The sequence below is a fragment of the Pelobates fuscus genome, chromosome 13 (genome assembly GCF_036172605.1).
Source record: "Pelobates fuscus isolate aPelFus1 chromosome 13, aPelFus1.pri, whole genome shotgun sequence".
NCBI classification, from domain to species: domain Eukaryota; kingdom Metazoa; phylum Chordata; class Amphibia; order Anura; family Pelobatidae; genus Pelobates; species Pelobates fuscus.
The window spans coordinates 93,230,523-93,249,303 of record NC_086329.1 but is presented as its reverse complement, the minus strand read 5'-3'; the positions used below and the strand labels follow the sequence as shown (position 1 = coordinate 93,249,303).

Sequence of the window (18,781 nt, the reverse complement as noted above, 5' to 3'; positions counted from 1 at the left end):
CGGTGACATCGTTAGACATCGCAGTCTTAGATTGGTTGCAAGTCACTTGAAGTTGCTGAAAAAGCTTCACAACTTTATTTTGCCAAAACTGCATCAGTCTTGTCTTGTCCAGTACAACTGTAGTACTGGATAATTATTAGCCACTACTATCCCCTCTTAGGTATCCCAAGGAAAGGAAAATAATTCATATAAAAGTGATTAGACTTGGGTCACTGAGTAAAGTAGATTTGAGTACGGTTTACATTTGCTGCTTTTGGCGAAGGAAATGTATTTATACATTAAAAAAATAAATACAAATCTTCTAAATCCTTTTAAATGAACGATCCATGTTCCCACACAGTTTGTGTGTGTGTTACAGTTGGGTATAATATGGGGGTTTGTATCATTAAAGGAACACTCCATGCTCCCACATGTTTTGGTGTTATGCAGCAATTGACTAAGCTAAACAATTGATTCTCTTTAGAAATCTGTTTATTTTACTGGGTGTGTTGTCTATTAAAGGGACACTATAGTCACCAGAACACCTACAGCTTATTGAATTTGTTCTGGTGAGTAGAATCATTACCTTCAGGCTTTTTGCGGTAAACACTGTCTTTTCATTGAAAATGCAGTGTTTACATTACAGCCTAGTGATAACTCCACTGGCCACTCCTCAGATGGCTGTTAGAGATCCTTCCTGAGTCATGGCTGCCTAAAATGCATGATGTGACAGACACAGCTTTCCTTGTCATACCTCATGAAATCACATCCTCTCGGGGCACTTCTATACGCGTGTATGTTTCTCTATGTGTGAGTGATTGTCGAATTGTGTGTGGCTAATTTTATAATATTGCTAACCTGTAGGATAGCATGGCTAATGATTCAGTGCTGTGTTATTTATTAAATATGTGTGAGAGCGTAACTTAAAGAGTGTACGAAAGGATGGCGAAGTTTATCTAAAAAAAAAAAGTGCCCAACCCCTAACGAGTGAGCCCAGCTCCTAAATTCTAGAGAGGTTAGTCCAGATTTAGGCGGAGCCCAAAAGTAAATGAAATGCGTAAATTTTTATAATCCCCCCTGGTTTTTTTGTGGTTGTTTTATTTTGTGGTGCAAGAACAGAGTTGCATGATTTCAGCTAATGACACCTTAAACCAGATCAACATACAATAAATCAAACGTCAAATCTCTTGAAAAAGAAAAAACAAACAAATCATCTCCGTAGCGCTCAGTATTCTTACACTAGCACATGTGCAATAAATTAAAAGTCTCTATGTAATAGCTCTGTACACAGAAACAGAAGGAATCCATTCAAATTTCCACTCTGGATCATATGTTACGACCACCGACATAACGAGGCAGATATTTGGTAAAAAAAAATGTAGCAAATATATATTCAAACACTTGAAATTGTTGAATTTAAATACTGATTCAAGCACACATTCCGTAACCGCTTCAAAGAGATATACGCCAAACAGACAGGCGTAAGGCAACGTTTTTCCCCCAACCTCCTATATTCTTCTCTAGAACCGCGCACAGCACAGAATAAATTATCTTTTAAAAAATAGATCCATATATACATATATATGTACAATACTTGTAGCCACAGGGAGCATTGCTGCAGTGGAGCAGGATAGGAGTAGTACAAGTTACAAAAAGTCACAGTAACAGTGCCACAATACCATCCAGCTCAATGGCAAATTTTCACAGTAATATCATTACTTGTATACAGTAGTGAGGCACTCTGAACAAATCGTTGCTTAAATAAAAAACAAAAATCATCAGCCTCCACCAGGTGCTTCATGTCAGATCCCATACGGTCCACAGGGAAGAGTGCCCTCTGGTAAAGGTAGGACATGAAAGATGTCCAAAGGTCTCAAAAGGCTGAAGACAGGCATTTGTTTGTATGATGTCATCAAAAAGCACCAAGCATGTGCATTAGACTAACCAGCATATGCAACATTCCTGGGAGTCTCAATCGTCAAGATGGCCAAATCCCCCACCCCAACCCATACATTTCTGCAATGCCCACAAATTAGTACTCCCCCCCCCCAAAAAAAAAGTTAAATAAGGAGGGGCAAACAAGCTGCCCAATTACATTTCTGGATCCCATGCTCTGAAACGGTTCTCAAAGTCTAGCACCTTTATTTGATTCTAGACCATGAGGATTGTTCCATGAAGTACGGTTTAATGATCTGATATCCAGATTCTCTCTAGAATCTCCTGCCTCGACACGAAGATTTGAGATCATGGATGACTTCCTAGCTGCCCTTGGTGCGATTCTTCTGGAGTCTAGATTTTTGTTCACAAGCGGTTTCTTGCTTGAGACTTTAGATTGCTGCATGTGTTGGAGTGCAAATTTACCGGCCATGTGGTCACCTTCCCTTTTCCCCTTTACATCATCGCTCTCCGAGGTCTTTTTTACATCCAAACCATCTCCCATGGATTGGTTTTCTGCAGTTGGAGACAATTTTTGAGGCACGCTTTCTGATCCTGAATGTCTGGATGGAGACTGGACCTCTGCTGGCTTTCCTTCAGTTGTCCTGCTACTAGAGTCATTACTGTGGTGGATCATCGCAGGAGGAGTAGGACCACGCATCCTAACAGGTTTCTGTGTCCTGGGATCTACACCAATATCCACAGTGATGTTGGTGTACAATGGTTCCAGTTCTTTAGACAATAATTTGTAAGCAAGGGAATTCATCCCATCCTGAGTCCACATCCTCTGAGTCCTTATGAGGAGATCAAACCTATTTTAAAGACATAAAAAAATAAAAATTAAAGGAGAGATTTAGGTTTACTTAGAACAGGTGGAGGAAAAAAAAAACCACAAAAAACTGTATATGATGTGCCCATTGTCTTAACGAATGGAAATTATACATTACAATACAAATCCATGCAGTCTGGTAGTCCTAAAATCTGGGATATGCATGATCCAGTCTGCCCAAGATTATTGGGAACTACACTCCTGAGTAGCACCTGCTGCCAATTATAATGGAACTGCAACTCTCACTCACTGCTGGAAACAATGGGATCATGTATGTCCCAGTGCTGTCCTTAACCCCAACAACACTAAACATTAAAGGAACCCTCTGTAGCTGCTGTAGTGCCCTGATGCCTCTCTGCATTTTAAGTAGTCAAGCCATTTTAGAACAGCTTGTCAACTTACCTGGGTACTGTCCAGCACCTGTACCCTCTACTTCTGGACAATCCTTCCTGGAAAATCCAGTTCGCTCCACTGAGATAAATTTAGCTGCACTCTCTGACTGAGAGCGTAAGATGATCACTCTCTGCTAATGAGCGTGACACTGTATAATGCAAAGCTAAAGGGGGCACTATAGACATCACAACAACTGTAGCTTAATGCAGTAGTTTTGGTGTATAGATCATCCCCCTGCAGTCTCACTGCTCAATTCTCTGCCATTTAAGAGTTAGATCACTTTGTTTATGCACCCTAGGCACACCTCCCTGGATGTGACATGCACCGCCTTCCTAAACACTTCCTGTGATGTGTCATCTAATGTTTACACTTCCTTTACACTTCCAAATTATGTTTAATTTAGAATTTCTTATATTCTGCTCTGTTAATAGTTTGCTGGAGCCTGCAGGAGCCTCCTGTACGTAATTAAAGCTTAATTTACAGCGCAGGAGATAAAAACCTCTAAAGCTGATTGAAAATTAAACAATTTTTTCATGCAGGCTGTGTGAATCACAGCCAACGGGGGGGGTGAAGCCAGAGCTGAAGAAATATAAATAATTTAACTCCAAAATAACATAGAATTGAGACTGCAGAGGCATTATATCTACACACTAAAACTGCTTCATTAAGTTATTTTGATACCTATAGTGTCCCTTTAACTCAGTGAAGAATATTGAATAGACCAGACACAGTTTGGGCACCTGGCAGAATCCAGGTAATTTGTCAAACTGGTCTAAACAGGTAAGACAACAGGTAGGACTCTCCTAGCACCAAAACCACTATATGGCGCTTGGAGATTTCCCTTTAACCTTTACATCATACTACACTAGCACTAAGCATTAAATATACACTCCCACCCCATAGCAACTTCAGTTCCCTGACGTAGTTATGGTGGCAGCAGTGCCTAGGAACTCTCATTAAGGGGTTAAACATTTTTACAATGGTTTCTTTTCAAACATATTCTCCTGGCACCTCACACAACTGTTTCTGGCTTCCTTCCTCTCTGCAACCACAATGGTTCTTTGTAATTCTCTCAACGGGCAGACAGTGATAGTAGCCAACACGCTCAACCTGTCACCAGCAAAACCTTTGGCATGCTGCAGGCAGTAGAGAGGAAGCAAGTCTAGGGGTAGTGGTGTCAGGTTATGAGGAAGCAACTCTAAAAGGTAAAACTGAAAAGAGCTTAATCCCTTAAGGTAAGAAAGGGCCCAGAAACTCCTGCCTCCATAACAATTTGAATGACCTGAAATGGGAGTGTTACAGCACAATGTTAAAAAATAATTAAGGGATACTATAGTGCCAGGAATACACAGCTGCCTTCCTGCAACTATAGCCCCCATACGTGGTGGTAAATAAATGGTTAAAAAAAAAAAAAAACTTTATTTACTCACCTGATCCAGCGTCGATGTCCCTCGTCGCTGGGTCGCAGCTCCGCCTCATCCGACATCCCTCCACTAGTGGGCGCTAATGCACATGCAGAGCGTGAGGACGTCCAGTGTCACCATAGACATAGAACAGATAGACGCCGTACATCTATGGAATTATGTGCTGAGCGGCGAGGAATGCGGCAGCCATCTTGGACCGGTCACCGCTCTACTAAAGCTATTGAAGAACCCTTAGAAAGTCCATCTCACAAAAGGTAAGTGAAGGACTTGGGGCACTGAATACCCCTATCCCTAGTCCTCAATACCCCTACCCCTTAATACCCCTGCCAGGGATTTTACCTGTGTGGGTTTTCCTCATTGCCGCTATCTCCTTTATGTTTTACCATCTTGTAGTGGCCAACGGATATAGGAGGGCGAGAAATCTTCATGCCAGCCAAACGAACCCTGTCCAGTGCCAAAGATCAAAAAGGTCAGAACGAGGTGGGACATTAAAGCCGTGTAATCAGAAAGGTGCGCATTTCAAAAACCTGCAACCGGCCCCTTATCAAAACATGATTTATGGCAGGGGTGCCCAGTAGGTAGATCCCCAGATGTGGTAGCACTACAACTCTCATGATGCTTTGTCATTCTAACGCAGGCATAGGCAACCTTTGGCACTCCAGGTGTTTTGGACTACATCTCCCATGATGCTTTGCCAGCATTATGGGTGTAAGAGCATTATGGGGGATGTAGTCCAAAACATCTGGAGTTGCCTATCCCTGTTCCAACGCATTCTAAAGGCATAAAAAGCATCATGGAAGCTGTAGTTTTTAAACATCTGGGGATCTACCTTTTAAGCACCCCTGATTTAAGGTCTATGACTCACAGTATTGCATGGTCCACATCACAAGCACTTTAGAGTATTGACAGAGTGTGCAAGTGGAGAAAGAGAGAAAGCATATCAGTGAAGTATGGGTGAGGCCTGTGTACCAAAAATGATTGCTGCCACTTTTATAGAGACAGATTAGCACACTGTATAAAAGGTTTTCTGGAATATGTATGACTAAGCACTAAAACTAGCAATATTTTAGATGTTATCAGTAATGGCTACTTGTTAATAAAAATAGCTGGCCGTCTGTCTTTAAAGTACCTAATTATGAGCTTAATATTTAACTGCACTTCAGAAAATCTTTACGGTGTAAATATGAGCTCCGAAAATTAGAGGCCACGACGTTAACATTTATACACACACACACTTAAAGGAACATCTCAATGAAGTTGTCTGAGTGCAGTGGACCCGCCATTTTATCACTGCAATGTAAAACTGCAAAGTTTAAATTGCAGGGTTAAAATCCATTTCTAGTGGCTATCATACTGACGGCTTGAAAGCGTACGGCGCTTGGAACGCATGCGCATTAGGTCTCCAATGCTCCTCTATGAGGATCACTGGATTGGACCAAAGCAGAGGAGGCCACGCCTCCTCGATGACAATGCGGGAGGTGGAGAGGTGAGCAGTGCACACTAAGCCTTGTCCTGTAAAAAAGGTAAGTAAATCTTTTATTTGATAAATTTACAAGGCAAACCAGTTAGGGGGGGACATTAACACAACTAGGGACAGGGGAGCTGCAGTGTTTTTATTCCTAATGTTATTGTGTTTAACATCCCAGTGCATGACATTGGTGTAAATTATTTTTTTTTGTGTGAAAGAACACCCAACATATGAAAATGAATATGGGTTTACAGAGGGAAATTCTTGGGTTCTTAAAACGCATTTTCAAAACAAGAACCCACAATGCACTGCTCTGTCTGACCCAGAGATCCACAATGCAATTAGCAACCTAAAATTCAATGACAATGTGAAACCCAACTCCTCTAAACTGAGAATAGATTACAAGTACCCTGATACCTATCCAGTACATACCCAAAGTGCCCTACTATCCCTTGTCCTGAGAGCCTCACTCTCCACTACTGTTTGATAAACCTCGATTACCCTTTATGGTCCCAAAATCTTCTCTGGAACTCAACACTAGAATTGCCTCACACCCAGTTTGCCCCCATTTATTGCCAAATTCGGACTAAATGACAGAGCCCTAGTTTCCTGGTTTTGACTTGTTACTGTAAGACAGAGTTATTGTGACATTTCTAATCCTGGCTCATCATAGTTTCAGTTCAGTGTATCCCTGGCTCCTCATTCTATAGGCTGGTAATAAGCCTTTCTCTCATTTGACTTCATACCTTTCCATACTTGTTAATGCAGGACCTGCACCTTGCAAACATGGTTGTCACATAACTCACCGATAACGCCCTGTCCTCTTTTAGCCATCACCCATAATGCCCTGCTATAAGCTACAACTCACCCTGAAGATTTATAAATCATAGAACGTGCAGGTGTAACCTTACCTGCAGATTGTTGGCTGACTTAAAACTAATAAATAAAAAAAAAAACCACCACCAAAACTCTGGGGAGAAGGGGATGAAGTGAAAACAACACCAATCCAAATGAACAGAAGTAAAGCATGCAGGTCCAAATGTAAGGAATGAGAGCATGGAAAAAGAAAAAATAACGATGAAATGACAGACACAGACAGCGATTTCAGCCAAGTAACAGCTTGCAAAACAATTTCCTTAACTTTTATTTATATCTGTAAAAGCTCCTGTAAGCAGAAATAGTTATGTAAACCTATTGATAACATCTGCTGCACCTTAACTCGAACTAAAGTTAAAGAATAATCTACAACGCACAAGATGTTTTTAAAGGGGATGGGTTGAAATTCACTTGACTTAACCTATTTCTTTTAAAAAGCATTAAGATTTGGCAACAGACATTACAATGGCCCTACACAGTTCAACCTGGACACAGGGCACACATTGCATTAGAAGAGAAACAAAATTACTGACAAAGAGACAAAATTGAGGCACTCTGTTTCAGAATATAGATAAATACAGCAGTATGGATTCATACATTTAAATTGTGTTTTCACCATAACAAAATTATTATTATCATTTTTTTTTTTTTTTAAATACAGGCAATAAGTAAACATCATATTCCTAATTCTGGGAAGGGACAGTCCTACTTTAAATTCTGTTATTCCATTTAAGGGTTGATATTAATCAGAACTGAAAAAAAAAAAATAAGTTTATACAGTAGTTTAGAGAGAAGAGGTTCACCCATTTACTTAGGACATCTAGAAACAATAAACAAATAAAAATAATAAAAGGACTCACCTGGTGGCAATATCATCATCCTCTCCACCCCAGCCCCAATATTCATTGGGAAACCCATTCATCTTCATGTACTGGTCTGGGGTAAGGGCAGAAACCCCTCCGAAATACTGTGGGTATGGTAGGCTGCAAACCGTATGAGAGAGAGCTTGAGATTTTTAACGTCAATTTATGTTACAGAATGAAGAGGAACGAAGAACTGCCGAAAATGAAGTAACTAGTAAACCAAGTACAGAGACAGAAGGAAAGGAAGAAAAAACAAATATTGAAGGAAGTAAGAAGAACAAAGAAATAGACAGGATAGAAGAAACAGCAGATGGTTACAATATACGGAAAGAGATGGAAGGAGACAGATGGAGAGCGGGGGCCGAGAAAGGAACAAGATGACAGCTGTAAAGAGACACTGTCAGTAATTCAGGAGGAGACGAGAAAAGAAGAACGAGAGGGAGTAGTATAAGCACGTCCTTCTTTTACCTGTAACTGAACTTGTTCATGGCAACCGAGGCATGTTTAGGGCTCCAGGGATCACATGTGTAAAGATTGTGATCATTCTCAGGGATTAGATCCACATCATGCACGAACAGACAGTCCCAATCCTCATCCTTCATGGCTTCCTTCACCCCAACATTTAGTAACTTGGCACGGTTAAATGTGGAGTTCCCCGACTGCAAGAACAAAAAGCAGTTTTTGGTTCTGGTGGTCCTATGAAGGTGATGCAGGAGCCCTGAAACCCCTCGTCAGTGATTAAGCAGACATTGGAAGGAAGAAAGAGACAGAGAGAAGGTCTATCCTGATTGTAGAAATAGAGCAGAGCTCCCCTAGAAAGCTCACCTGATGGACGATGTAGATACCATATTGGAGTTGCTGTCTTTGCATGAACGGGTGCAGGTAATAGAGCAGATGTCTGAGGTGGGTCTCCCGGTTCCTGTGCGGAATAATCACCGCCGTACGGTGGCGAGCTTCACAATTTGGGGGGTGGTACCTGCCGCCTTGTGTAACAAAGGGGTTTTTTGCCTTAATTTTCTGAAGGGTTGGGATGCGACTGAAGGTCACTGAGATGGGGCCCACTGTTTGAGAAAAGCAAGAGAACTGATAACTAAGTAGTATATGCACATTATGGGATGGGCAATTAAGTATGTGTGTGAGAAGTGATCTTAAAATCTAGAGTCAACTTCTGTTTATATAGTTTAAGTATTCCAACCATCAATGGATTAGAGCTAAATAATAATTTGAACCAAGGGGCACATTATGGAATATACATCATTATGATATAATGAATAGGTTATCACTTGTTACAGTCAAGAAGAAGAAGACGACCTTTCATACTTTCTTGACTCACCAAGGTATGGAGACCTCTCAGGACATCTTGGAGTTAGCTCTCCTGGCTGTGCTGCCGATAACTGTAATCCTTGCAGTAGTGTCAAATTGGTGTAGACATCATGGGTGTGCAAATAGTCAAAGCTGGGCTCCGTGGACCGGCCAAAAATGGAAGCCAGATTTCGAAGGCCACCAAAAGAAAAGTAGACCATGAAGGCAAATTGGAACCCAATAAGCATAGCCAAGGTGCAGGGGCGTTCTAAGGCGCGGCGGATCATCTTTCTAGCCTAGTAGGGGCACAAAAACAAGAATGATTAGGACAAGCACCCCAAATTCACAAGCGAACTGTTAAAAGGAACAATGGCTAAATAACAGAAATGTATTAAACAGAAATAAGAAATAAAAAAAATTAACATACTCCTGCAGACATGTACTGGAAAAATTGTACAGATTGCTATAGCAGAGTCTGATGGAGAGGAGTCTTCTGCAGCGCACCTCAAACTTCCTGTTGAGTCGGAAATCAGCTCCGTGCTAGAAAATAATTGTTGCACTGGAAAAAACGCTTCCCCTGGCTTTTTCCCCATATATTACATTTAATATACTGGCTCTCACCATTTACATTCTTGTTATTATAATACAGGAAAGGTAAATAAAACACAGGAGACAGAAACAGATACAGCAATAGACATATAGCTGTGTATTACAGATGGTGAGTTAGCTCAGTTGGTAAATGCCCTGACTACGAAACCTCTTTAAACCATAGGGTCAGGAGTTTAAATGGATCACTATAGGGTCAGGAACACAAACATGTATTCCTGACCCTATAGCATGGGTCCTCAAACTCAGGACCCCCAGATGTTGCTGAACTACAACTCCCATGATTCTCTGGCTATCTATGTAATTCAAAGAATCATGGGAGTTGTAGTTCAGCAACATCTGGGGGTCCTGAGTTTGAGGACCCATGCCCTATAGTGTTAAAACCACCATCTAGCCCCCTTGGGCCCCTCATGCCTCCATAAGTATAGCACAATCATACTGTATTCAAGCCTGAAGCTGTAGATCTGCATGCTGTTTGCCTCAGAAAAACAAGCAGTCTGCTGACATCATCAGAAGTGATAGCCTGATCCAATCACATTGCTTCTCCATAGGATTGGCTGAGACTGACAAGGAGGCATATCAGGGGCAGTGCCAGCATGATTCAAATACAGCCCTGGCCAATCAGCATCTCCTCATAGAGATGAATTGAATCAATGAATCTCTATGAGGAAAGTTCAGTGTCTGCATGCAGAGGGAGGAGATACTGAATGTTTGGATGTATTTTAGGCAGCCATGACCCGGAAGGATCTCTAACAGCCATCTGAGGAGTGGCCAGTGAAGTTATCACTAGGCTGTAATGTAAACACTGCATTTTCTCTGAAAAGACAGTGTTTACAGCAAAAAGCCCAAGGCAATGATTCTACTCACCAGAACAAATTCAATAAGCTGCAGTTGTTCAGGTGACTCTAGTGTCCCTTTAATTCCTGCCAGGGTCACCCATCATCATTCCAAGGTTGATAAGTGAGAACCATCAATTGGGCAATAACAACATCTATTATTCAGTTAATTCCGAGAGATATTAAAAAAAAAAGTCAATTATGGGAGATCCCCCACCCGGCAACTTGTGGACTGGGGGGGGCAAAAACAATTTAGCGGTACAATTTTAACAATCCACCTGCTAACATCAGTAATAGAAACAAGTACACATACGAAATAGATGCGTTGGTAGACATACAAGATAACAGATTAGAAAGAATTAAAGTGCTATGCACTTGGGTATTTAAATATGAGAAGTGCACCCCCCCCCCCCCAACCCCACCCCACGCTAACCATTTTCTCGGTCATTGTTGCAAAAAAAAAATCCTCATTGTACTTGTCAAAGAGCCAAGTCTAATTTTAATTATTGCGTTCAGAGCAACTTGCCAAATTCAATGTTGATTTATTTTCAATTAAATAATGTTATTTTATTATGCAGAAAATCATCGAACGCCAGAAAGGCAGATAAAGCCACTTACAATTCGATCAAGATTAATGGAAAACAACAAAATGAAACTTGCAGTTTAATTAAAACATTGGATATAACAGGGACTAAGACTTGCCCGCTCTGTCTAACCGACAACTGCCCCTCTATTTACAGTGGTTCAAAATGCAAGAATTGATTTCTTGATATGTCGTCGTGGTACATCGAACTTTAGAGTCAGCACACTCAGTAATTATTGGGCGTATAATACGCAAATGTTTTATTTAAAGGGACCAGAACAACTACAGCTTATTGTATTTGTTCTGGTAAAGATAAATCATTCCCTTCAAACTTTTTGCAGTTAACACTTATTAGAGAAAATGCAATGTTTAAATTACAGCCTAGTGATACCTCCACTGGCTACTACTCAGATGGCTGCTAGAAGTGCTTCCTGGGGCAAGGCTGCAAAGTCTGCAGCACTGACAGTCCGTGTCTCCACCCTCTGCATGGAGACACTGAACTTTCCTCATAGAGTTGCATTGATTCAATGCATCTCTATGAGGAGATGCTGATTGGCCAGAGCTGTGTTTGACTTGTGCTGGCTCTGCCCCTGATCTGCCTCCTTGTCAGTCTCAGCCAATCTAATGGTAAACCATTATGATTGGCTGAGAGATCACTTCTGATGAGGTCAGCCAAGCAGGCAGATCAGGGGCAGAGCCAGCAGCAGCAGTCTGGAATACATGTAAGATTTTCTACTATATTTAGGGAGGCAAGGAAGGCTAGATGTCTGATTTAACATTATAGGGTCAGGAATACATGTTTGTGTTCCTGACCCTATAGTGTTCCTTTAAGGGTGAATATAGAGAGATGGGTCTATTTAAATCCATAAAGAAATTTTAGAAAAAATACCTTACATCAATAGGTTTTTTATTAAATATGTTATAAAATATCACACCCTGTATATTTTGGGTGTGATTTCTGGCTTATTTGAGAATGAGGAGGATACAAAACCATATTTTTCAAATGCTCAACTACGAATTGTACTTCTGCATTCCCTTTTAATTTCTACTTCCTGGTATAATTCATATTATCGAACTGATCTTAAACATGGTCAGCATTTCATTCAGTTTTGTTAATGTATAGCTTATATTGACCAAGTAATAATTTCGCAAGCAGCCTTAAGATGAACGATCAGTACACACACAAACCAAGGAAACGTCCAAAGCCATCAATGAATATCAATAGTAACGCAATGTTAGACAATCTGACTAGGGGTGATAGGCAGCGATTGGACATGGATGCCAACACACTAGGAGCTTGTTTGTACCAACACAGTTGTTTAGGAGTTATCAGAGCATGCATTAAGGTACAGTACGGAAGTGGTATTAAGGGGATACTGGGCAAAGGTGACACCAAGAAACATCTCTACAGTCTTTGGTAGAGTTCTGAAGCTATAAACGACATCAAATCAAGACATTTTTACAGTATGATGATTTACATCTGTAGTCTCCAAACTACGGCCTGCGTCATTACATAGGTGTCACTACAAGGGGACCAAAGGCAGGAAATTTCCTTTTCTGGATTATTCCTTGTCCCCCGTGCACACCCCGCTGAACTTACAATGGGTAAGTGGTATACTGATAATATTTGGGTCTGTCTGAGCACATAGGTTGCCCAGGCAGACCCAGTGATAGTCAGTAAATGTGTCACTGACACTGCTCAGTCTGCCACCTGGTCACTGACACGGACCACTGCTGGGCTGTAGTCTTCCACCTGGTGCCAACGGCCAGAGCACAGCACATCCATCTGCTAGCCCCCTGCACAGCAGCAAGCACTTGGGATGCGGAAGAAAGACATCACAGGAGGAGGGACCACGAAAGGCCGCGGTATTTGGGCAGCAATGAGATGAGGCCGTGGCACATAGTCAGCAAGAGTCAGACAAGGAGCCTCGGGAGGGAGGAGGAAGAGCCACAGCCACTAATTGAGAGACTGCTACTAGTGCTACACTGGAAGTGACAATGCTCCCCATCACCACCCTGTGTTTGGATGAAATGTTATCTTGAGAAACAGTGGCATGTGGACATAGTGGCAATTGGCATGGCTGTGGGCATAACACAATTTAGGCAATGTGGCATGGATGTGAACATAAAAGGAGGCACGCTCAATTAAATGTAGGCACTGTGGCATGTGAGCATAATTAAGAGGGGGCAAACTGAAAATATCTGGGAAGTGGGTAATGTGGCATGATGTGGGCATAATTGAGGTAAACTACAATAGCGGTCGGAGGTGTGACATGTTGGAAAGGTGGCACGATGTGGGCATAATAAAAGGAGGCAAACTGAAATAAACAGGCATTGTGGCTATAATAAAAAGTATGTGAAATGAAATAAATGTTGGAACCTTTGAATAGGTTTGTGTTTGCGCATATTTTTTTTGTGAAATGGTTTAGTGGTGGAAATTATTAGTGCCCCGCCACTAATCTTTTTTGCCCCCCAATATTTGTTCCTAGAGTTGCCACTGGCTGCAGGCTCTCTTTAATGAGATTGCAAGCCTTTGCAATCTCCATTCAATAGGACCTATGGTGTGGAGGTGCAGCAATGACATAGTGAAGTTTGCTACCTTATCGTGCTAATCCAAGAAGCACCTGGATTATTTTTGAGACACCGGTTTGGAGCACACACACACACACACACACACTACTATATAGTGTGAGGGTATGAGAATGTACTGAAACACACACTTCTGTTATGTATTTTGCTGGGTGTTCAATCTTGTAAGGATATCAGTCTATGTAACTGTGACATGGAGTCTTCCAAAAATAGCATTTATTTGGCAATCTTTGCTTTGATCAGATTTAAACAGTTCTAACTTCCTTTTGCTTGTTCGTTTATTAAAAAAGGGACACACCAGTCACTAACACCTTTTAAAACTTTGATTTTTTTATTTGTAGTTTAAAAAAAAAAAAAAATATATATATATATGTTTTTTTTTTTTTTTTAAATGTATTTATTTTTATTATTTTTTCTTCATAGCATTCCACATCTCAACAATTCTCATACAAAAGCACTGGACACACACACACACAGCACCCAGTGTCAGAATATTTTACATGGTCATGCAGGATGTAAACAGATTCAATTGTTAAATCTATTTTTTATGTCAAATATCTCTATAAACTGTTAAATTGAGTTTCTAAAAAAAAAAAAAAATGGCAAGGTTTCTATAAACAAGACTGCAGCATCCATGTCACAAATTCAATTAAGATTACTATAAATTATAAGTGCCAACATATTCTGCACTGTCCCTTTAAATGTTAGGGTTTAGCTCGGAGAAAGGTTCAGCTTTTACAGCTAGATTTAGAAATCCAGTTCCCTGTTGTGGCTTCAAATGGCTGAGACTTTTTTTGAGTGAATCAAGAGGCTGATTGAAAGACAGATAAGACACAGAGAAGACAGGGAGAGACAGTGACACAGAGAGATACAATTAAATTAGAAAGAAACGGAAAGAGAGACGAGGGAGAAAACAAAAAGGCAACGAAAAACCTGATAGTGGTGAAGAACGAGTCTGGTTTACAGACGGGGAGGTATTTGCTTTCCAGGTGCTGTGTCATCTTTAATCTCAGATCACTGGATGAAAACACACAGGATTATTCACTAAAGTGTGAATTGTCAGGAATTCAATAGGAGTTTCACATTGTTGAGAGACTGGGAGGGAGAGAGACATGTCCTGAACCTAAGAACTAAAACATTGACTAACTTGTGACAATAAATCGATGTGCTGTACAAATCCAGGAGTGCCGGTATTTATCTACTTTTATATCACAGTGTGGCTGGGCACCCGGTATCATCTTGGCTGGAGGTAGGAGTGCAGAAGCTATAATATATATATATATATTCTATTTTGTTCATTAAAATTATTTTTTTTTAATTGAATATTCAACCCGACTGTTCGCATATGCCAGGATCCTTCAGCCATCTACATACACGTTGGGTCAGACAGTGTTTGAAACCTGAGTCTCTGTGGTTTTCCCTTTTTCTGTGCAGGGAGTGAAGCAGGAAAGACAATAGAGACAGTCAATATTCAAACACTGTCTGACCCAACGTGTATGTGTATGGCTGATTGGCTGATCTATTCACAAACTGGACTTTACATAGGACACGAGGTCATGTGTTTAGACTGGAAGAAAGAAGATTTAGTCGAATGCAAAGGAAAGGTTGTTTTTTTTACCGTAAGAACAATAAGGATGTGGAATTCTCTGCCTGAAGAAGTGGTTTTATCAGAGTCCATACAGATGTTTAAACAGCAACTAGATACATACTTGCAAAAACAGAATATTCAAGGATATAATTTTTCAACTGTAGGGCAATAACAACTTGATCCAAGGATAAATCTGACTGCCATTCTGGGGTCAAGAGGGGATTTATTTCCTAGTTTGTTGCAAAATTGGAAGTGCTTCAAGTGTTTGTTTTTTTTGCCTTCTTTTGGATAAACAGAAAAAAAAAAAAAATGTGAGGAAGGCTGAAATTGATGGATGCAAGTCTCTTTTCAGCCTATAACTATGAAGGATGCTAAAAGTAGGGTTGAATATTCTATTTGTTTTTTTACATCTACCGGTAATTTAAAAAATATATATATTCCATTTTAGTACTTGATAAAATATTTTTTTATGGCAGAAAAATATTTTTTTGTTGAAAGTTGTCCTTTAACACAAGCTGAAGGAACAATATTAACCAACTAACCCTAGCTTAAATACAAATATTTTGTCTAGAGAATGCAGGGTTAGGCTTGAGACACATAGGAATGTCCTTGTGAATCCAGGGATACTGGCTAGTACAGCCAAGTGAATGACAATTGTGCAATAAAAAAATAAATACAAAAAGTTTAAGGAGTGATCATTATAGCACAATTAAAATCTTAACACATAAAACACTTAAAGTGATAAGATAAGATTTTATATATCTCATATATAATGTCATATAAAAACACTTTATCTTTTGAGGAGCGGGCCTAACAGCCGAGCTAGCCAGACGTGTGTGCAAAGAGCTCTGACAAAACTAAGCTTAATCTTGGCTATTACTAGCCATAATCGTGATTTCTACACCCCTGCACCACGACTGCTCATTACTGAAACTAGTGGGAGTTTGTGGATACAAGCACCGAATACTTCTGACAAGATAAACCACACTCCTCATATGCGGCCTAGCACGGAAGGCGACCTCATGGCAGGGAGAGGCGGCCGATCTCCTTTGAGCAGCAGCCCTACTGATACCCCGCATCCCCCCCTCTGGACCGGTGGGGGTTATCCCGGTCCCTGCTGGGGAAATTTCCGAATCTACAGCATGTGGATCCTCTGCTGGAGCGAAGACTGCAGGCCGAGCCCAAGATGGCCGCCGAGCCACAACCTGAGCAAGAGGGTTGCTCAGAGGGTTGCTTGAGATCCAAGCTTGGAAAGAGAGCTTTGAGGCTCGGTTTGATCAAATCTGTCGAGACTTCTGGAGGCATTTGGAACGCAGACCAGCCACCCAGGACTTACCTGCTACACAGAAGATTGCAGCTGAAACGGCTGGTCACCGATCCAGCGCCGGGGCACATCCGTCTCACCGACAGAGCTATCGGAGGTCTCTCTGGGCGCCGGAGACGATAAAAGCACAATACCACTGTAAGCCTGCCCCACCATCTCGCCGCCGCTTCCCGGTGTGGCGCTCTGGGGAGAGCCAAAAATACTCTACTAAGCCGCTCCGTTTGGTGACTCTCACCTGGCAACGCAGATCACGAGCTCAGAGAAGACACAGGAGCCATGGTCCGATCACTGGACTGTGTTGCTTGGAGCAAGGTGGGAGCGCACAGGCATTCGGGGCTGGTGGCTCCCCACCATACAGAAAGGTGGACGTGTTCTTAGCAGCCTGCCATTAATGGGCATCGGATAAGCAGCCCAATATGAAGGCCACAGAGCCCTTAATGTAATGTGCTTTCAGTGCTTAAGGGGTTTGATTTAAGTGGGAATTTTTTATTTACTATTTCTTATTTTTATATGCCAGTTGAGTTAATATAAAATGCTATTCTCTGCACATAACCATCTAATGGCAAGTCTAAAATATTACCTGTGTGAGACTGTTGGCTTAACATGATATGATAGCCTAAACATGCTGTGTTCCATTGTTTAAATGTAATGCTCATTTTTTTTCTCACAGCACAAGAGCTTAATTTGTACATGCTGTGATGCAATAACCAGATTGGCCAATGCGAGATACCTCCCTAGGAGGCATATATCCCAGAGTACACTAACAGACTCCCCTTCCGCAGCGGAGTATAAATCTAAGCTCGGGGTAGGCATGCTACTTCAATCAATATCCTTAAAAATTGTTTCTTAAACATGCTCCATCCCTAGGAATAGTCCCCAGTGGATACTAAACTACAGAATAAATGTAAGATTAACATGTTACACTATTTTATGCTAGTTTTATTGACAAAGTTAATGTCTACCTACCCAGTATGCCTCGATAACACTTGTAGCCTTGCATTGTCGGACATGACTTGTTTTAGCCTGTATTATTACAAAAACGTGCAGTCCTGTTATGTATACACTTATCTGTCAAAATTCCGCACGACAAAAATAAATATAAAAAAAAAACACTTTATCTTTTCTTTTTACATATAAAACACTTTGATATATTTGTTTTTATTTGAATAACTATCCCATCATCTCTGTGCCTAGATACACCCCCCCCCCTCCACCCCTCAGCTTTATTGCAAGCCTATCTGACCCTCACATATCTTTATTCAACAGCCTGATTTCAGAATTATCAAGCCCCAATACTGCTGTAATACCGCCCTCCCCATTCTCATAACATTTATAGATGGTCTGTCACAACTAAATTTTAGATAAGTAAAAATAGCAGGTGTACACACTGCCTTTTATCAGTACACTCCTGGACTTTCATAATTCATAAAACTTAATATTTATCCTACCCTTCACCTGCTCTTGATATTCCAATTATTTCCAATTTACCTTTTCCCAGTTTAGCAATGATCTGTCTTCTCCTCCTCTTTATTTCCTCCTTCTCCCTCAGTATAAAAATCTCTCCTTACACCCACTCCACTCATCCCCCATCCACATTTACATATGCCCCTCTCTGCTACACTCCCCCCTTCTCTCATCTCATGCCTTACACTCATTTTTCTACTCTCTCACTCCAACCCACAATCGATCTCATCCTAGACCCCATGCATACAAAACCCATTCACACCTCCTGTCACTCTCTCCTTCAAGCAGCTGGTGATGTCTCTCCCAATCCAGGGCCCTTCACCTTCTCTACACACACACACACACACACACACTAATTGGTGGGCTACAATTCTCTCACACTCAACTGTAAATCATAACTCCCCCTGCCCTATCCTTTTCTTATTTTTTGAAGTTCACACGGTCTGCCTATTTAACCCCTTAAGGACACATGACATGTGTGACATGTCATGATTCCCTTTTATTCCAGAAGTTTGGTCCTTAAGGGGTTAAACCCACTCCCCGGTCATCCTAGGCTATTTATTGAGCCCTTCTCTTCCTGGCTTCCCCACTTCCTCTCATCTAGCACTCCTTCCCTTATACTTGCGGATTTCAATATCCAAATCAACAACCCCAACTGCACTGATGCCTCTCATCTGCTCTCTGTAACCTCCTCCTTTGGCCTTACACAATGGTCCAATTTA

General features: G+C 41.1%; 1 protein-coding gene across 2 annotated transcripts in view; it reads right to left on the bottom strand.

Moving 5' to 3' along the window:
• Positions 1-1,127: 1,127 nt before the first annotated feature.
• The window catches only part of B4GALT3 (beta-1,4-galactosyltransferase 3), a 36,557-nt gene continuing 18,903 nt past the window's right edge, over positions 1,128-18,781 (bottom strand). For both annotated transcript variants that reach the window (XM_063438980.1, XM_063438979.1), the window contains exons 2-7: positions 9,101-9,365; positions 8,593-8,828; positions 8,236-8,426; positions 7,765-7,887; positions 4,900-5,004; positions 1,128-2,726 (exon numbers count right to left, since the gene is read on the bottom strand). In XM_063438980.1, coding sequence (XP_063295050.1) covers positions 2,105-2,726; positions 4,900-5,004; positions 7,765-7,887; positions 8,236-8,426; positions 8,593-8,828; positions 9,101-9,356 — 1,533 coding nt within the window. In that variant the 5' untranslated portion in view covers positions 9,357-9,365 and the 3' untranslated portion in view covers positions 1,128-2,104. The remainder of the gene's footprint in view (positions 2,727-4,899; positions 5,005-7,764; positions 7,888-8,235; positions 8,427-8,592; positions 8,829-9,100; positions 9,366-18,781) is intronic.